The 4622-nt window shown below is 59.1% G+C and overlaps 1 protein-coding gene across 2 annotated transcripts in view; it reads right to left on the bottom strand.

Annotated features, from left to right (window-relative positions):
* The window catches only part of TMEM63C (transmembrane protein 63C), a 26021-nt gene that overhangs the window by 14567 nt on the left and 6832 nt on the right, over positions 1–4622 (bottom strand). For both annotated transcript variants that reach the window (XR_002481372.1, XM_008048093.2), the window contains 6 exons: positions 4257–4330; positions 3567–3647; positions 3341–3464; positions 2576–2709; positions 663–785; positions 92–245 (listed from right to left, as the gene is read on the bottom strand). Coding sequence is in view for 1 of the 2 variants with exons in the window: in XM_008048093.2 (XP_008046284.1) it covers positions 92–245; positions 663–785; positions 2576–2709; positions 3341–3464; positions 3567–3647; positions 4257–4330 (690 nt within the window). In the remaining variant the exon portion in view is untranslated. The remainder of the gene's footprint in view (positions 1–91; positions 246–662; positions 786–2575; positions 2710–3340; positions 3465–3566; positions 3648–4256; positions 4331–4622) is intronic.

Raw genomic sequence — 4622 nt, 5'->3', positions numbered from 1 at the left:
CGGCCCCATCCCGGGGGCCCCCTCCCACCTCGCCTGAGTTCCTCCTCGAGCTCCCTGGGGCCCCCAGGCCTGGCCTGAGCGGAGGAGGCACCTGCAGCTTCTCGAGGGGGCGGGTGACGTTGTACATGTCGATGGTGTTGATGATGATGGCGGGCGTGGTGAGGAAGAAGAAGAGGAAGAAGAGGAAGATGTTGATCGCCAAGAAGCGAGCCCACCATAAGAATCGGCGGACAGACAGGTGCTGCCTGGGGAAGGAGGGAGTGGGGAGGCACTTGGGGACACCCGTCCTTCGGGCGTGCCCACGCACCATTCCTGCAGGCCTGCCGCGCTAACGCAGCCCCTGGCCCAGGCCCGTGTGCCAAGGCCTGGCCGTGCCCTGCTCCCCGTCACACCATTTGTCAAGGCTCTGAGCATACCGCATAGGTGGGCACAGAGGGAAGTGAGTTATATCTGCAGGAAAAACCTCCTCCCCAAAGGGGGGTGCCTTTCACGTTTGTGGTGCTCACGGGAGCACGTGGCATGGCCCAGTGCGGTCTGTATTTGGACAGTGCTGGGCTTGGTCCCGTGGAGTCTCTGTTGGGTAATACAACGGCGGAGAGACAGGACAGGCCCTCCCATTTTGGAGGCGCTCAGAGGAACAGGGAGGGACCAGGGAGGCTTACCAAATGATGTCTTTGGGGTGTGGGGCCGGAGCGACCCTCCAGTGATAGGATTTGACAGTGGTGGTCACCGAGGACTGCTGGGGGTGCACACCGCACTGGATGAACTTGTAATCCTCCCGGATGCTGCAGATATGGGAGAGGAGGGAGAGACCGAGGTCTGGGGGTGGAGGATGGGCTCAGGAGGGAGGGTCCCGTGTCACGGTCCCAGGCCACTGTGGAGGTCCCACACACGGGGGTTCATCCCCTGCCTGGGGGCTCGTGAAGCCTTGCTATGCCTCCCAGACTTTAGGGGGGACAGTTCCCAAGACCCAGTATCTGGAGGAAAGGGGCATTTGAGGGTGCCTAGACTTTCCAGAAGGCGAGGGGGGACACTTCTCAGGCACTGCCTTTGTCCCTTAATGGCAGTGACAGCACACGGACATGCACTTTGAGACTGACAGGGAAGGTACTGATTTTAGTCTCTCTCTCTCTCTCTCTTTTGAGACAGGGTCTCACTCTGTCACCCAGGCTGGAATGCGATGGTGCCATCATGGCTCACTGCAGCCTCAAACTCCTGGGCTCAAGTGATCCTCCCGCCTAGCTTCCTTAGCAGCTGAGACTACAGCCAGGCACCACCAGACCTGGCTAATTTTTTTAATTTTTAATTTTGTAGAGATGAGGTCTTGCCATGCTGCCCAGGCTAGTCTCAAACACCTAGCCTCAAGCGATCCTCCCACCTCAGCCTCCCAAAGCATTGGGATAACATCTTCTTCATCCACCTTCATCCTAATATCAACAGCTATCAATTACTGACTTCTTTCTGTGTGCTTGGGACTGTGCCAATGAGTGATCAATATAATCTCGGCCGGGCATGGTGGCTCACACCTAGTCCTAGCACTTTGGGAGACCAAAGCAGGAGGATTACTTGAGCCTAGGAGTTCAAGGACAGCCTGGACAACATAGCGAAACCTCATCTCTACAAAAAAATCAAAAAATTAGCTGGGCATGGTGGTCCATGCCTGTAGGCCCAGCTGCTCGGGAGCCTGAGGTCAACTGCACAGATGACTCAGTGGAGGTGCCTGGAGACACAACCACAGAGGGCAGATGCTGGCCCTGGAGTGGCCTCTGGGACTCTAATTCACACCTGCTGTGATTCTGTCTCAGGTCCCCTCTACCAAACAAGGGAAGTCCCAGAAAATGAACAGTGTTGCCTTCTGTGGGTGTGTTGCTTTATACAACACATGCATTAAATAGAACACACATCTCTTGTCAGCCCTCTGCGAGGTGGACAGGAAGGTGTCAGGAACTGAGTGTGACAGATACCGAAGTGTCAGAATGTAAGCGGCTTGCCAAAGTGTGCGTCACTGTTTGCAGCTAAAATCTAGGCGTTTCCATCTTCCTTTACGGGGTGTGGGCGGGTGAGGAAAGTGCCGTGTGGGATCAGGCTCCTGGGAGAAGGGACCCTGCAGTCCTTAACAGGCTGACTCTGGGGCTCCTTTGGGACTTTGGTCCAGTCCTTAGGATCCTTCCAGAGCATTCTGGAGTGGACCTAATCTACTCCTTGTCGAGGTGGGGTTGCCAGAGGCTGATGCAGAGGAGAGGGGGGAACCTCAGGGCTATGGAAGAGGGAAGCCTACAGCAGGACAGGGAGGGCACGTGGGCATCTCTGTCCTGTCTCTCATGGTGAGGAGGGGTGATGCGTGTGCACAGAGGGAGACGGTGGACGTCACACTCATCACGGCCAGAGAGGAAACCAAGAGGCCAGAGGCCACTCTGACCTCTGTGCTGAAGCCAGGATGCTTGGAAGTGAGGGCCCAGGGTCTGGCAGTCCTGGAGACCAGCAGGAGTCCAGATGGCAGTCCCTTGGGGCGGGGCGGAGGGGGGACTGGAAGGCAGGGAGAGAAGCAGAGGTGCTGCTCGGGGCCAGCACCCACCGCTTCACCATCCTCGAGTCCTGGAAGGTGACAAACACCAGGTCCAGCCGCTTCAGCGGGACGCGGTTGAGCTCGGCGTTGAACTCGTCCGTCAGCTGCTCCTCCAGCTCACTGTAATACTGCTCCGCGTCTACCTGGGGCAGGAGGTGGCCCTCAGAGCAAGACCCAGGCCCTTCTCTTGGCAGCAGCCCAGAGGCTGGTGGCCTTGAGGCCTGGCACGGAGCCCAGGACCCCGGGTGGGCTCCCAATTTCCGCCTCTTGACTAGGACTGCCATCCACCCCCTGCCCTTAGATCTGGGAAAAGTGAGGTGTAGCCAGGGACTGGGGGGCTTTCAGACTTGGACCCCAGAGAGGTGACAGAATGTGTCTGCAGCATTTCCAGGAGAGGGGGCAATTCTTTTTCTGGACTGGCTGGAGTTCAGCACTGTCCTGCAGCTGGAGTTCAAGTCTAGAGGCCCCTTCTATCTACATGGTGGGTGATAAGGCAGGGCCTGGGGCCTTCAGATGTCCCTGTCCTATCTCTTGGGAAGCCTGAGCCTGGCAGCCTACGGCAGCCTGCTGTGCTCTGTCTAGTCCTCCCACCCAAGACCGGAAGGGGGACAAGAGATGCCTCCCTGGATAGCACTGACAGGCTGTGGTTCAACAGGGAGGCGGGGAGTGCTGCCGGGGTGGGGACGTGGGGTGCCGCAGCCCTGGGACAGACTTGAATAAGGCCTGACCCAGCCCCTTCTGTGCCACCCGCCCCCCCATGCCAGCGCCAGCTACCTCCCTGAAGCAGGTCCAGCACTTGCAGAAGCACAGGCGGGAGCAGGGGTGGATCCGGATCATCACCTTCCCGGTCTTCTTGGCCATGGCTGTGTAGAAGAGCCGGCCCCGCATGGCGTGGCGTCTGCCCGCAGTGGGTGAGGGAGGAAGGGCTTTAGGGTCGGGGGCGGCCCATCCTCCCCTCCACCCACGGCCCCGGTCCTGACCGGCCCCACTGTGGCCTCACCTCTGGTCGTCCAAGTCAATAAGGGTCCGGACGTCGTAGCAGAAATGGACCCTGGTCACGACGCACCCGGGATAGGCCTCACTACAGCCACAAACATGACACTGAGCTGGTCCGTGGGATGGTGACAGGTTGCCCCCACTTCTGTCCCGTGCGCCAGCCCATGGAGTTAGGCGGCTCATTCTCCATGGGAGAATCTACCCCAGCTCTAAGGTTTGAACTTCAGTTTTGAACCCTGGCACTCTGAGAGTTGCTGAACCCTTCCCAGATGATCAGAACAGGGCTGGGCAGAGCCCCAACCCCTGGAAACCTGGAGAGGCATTCATAGGCGGCGATTAGCTCTGTGGGCCGTGCCCCTAAGGCTAGGAACCTGGGATCACAGAGGTGTCCCAAAAGGGGCTGCTCCAAACAGCTGTGGTCTGGGGGCTCCTCGGGCTCAGAAGTTGGAGCCCTGGGAAAGGAAGATTAACTTCACCCACATCACTTCACCCACACAGGAAATCCTGGCTTCAGAGGCCTGCCAGGCCCATGGCTCTCCTGGTTCTGAAAAGTGAATCCTGAGCCAGGTCCCGGGAGAGCCACTCCTGGGGAGTCCCAGCCCCACTGTCCTGTGCCAGCCCACTGCCCACCTGAGCACCCAGGTGGGGTCACTGGAGGAGGCAATTCATGCCTCAGCCCACCCGACCCACTTACTGAAAATGCTTGATGATAATTTCTGGGTCTTCGATGTCCGTGGGCACATAGGTGATCATCAGTGTCCTTGAGACCTGGGCGGGAAGGGATGTGGGCAGGAAGATTGCCGGCATCGGGCTTGCAGAGATCTGGGCTTTGGTGCCCAGAGCCCACTGGGGACAAGCCCATGGCTTGTAGTGGGCTGCTTGGTGCCCAGGGCTGTCTTGCTGAGTCAGCCAAGGGCCACCTCCCTGGCCCGCGGTGTCCCAGATGTGCCAGGAAGCCAGAGGTCGGCAGACTGTACCTCTGCTCTCTGTGAGGTGGGGGTGGAGGCACTGGGGATGGGGAGGTGGGGACAAGGGGGGCATTGGAGACATGGGAGTAGGG

Source organism: Carlito syrichta, unplaced genomic scaffold, assembly GCF_000164805.1.
Source record: "Carlito syrichta isolate Samal-C Ts95f unplaced genomic scaffold, Tarsius_syrichta-2.0.1 Scaffold120508, whole genome shotgun sequence".
Lineage (NCBI taxonomy): Eukaryota > Metazoa > Chordata > Mammalia > Primates > Tarsiidae > Carlito > Carlito syrichta.
This window is presented reverse-complemented; position numbering and strand designations above follow the sequence as displayed.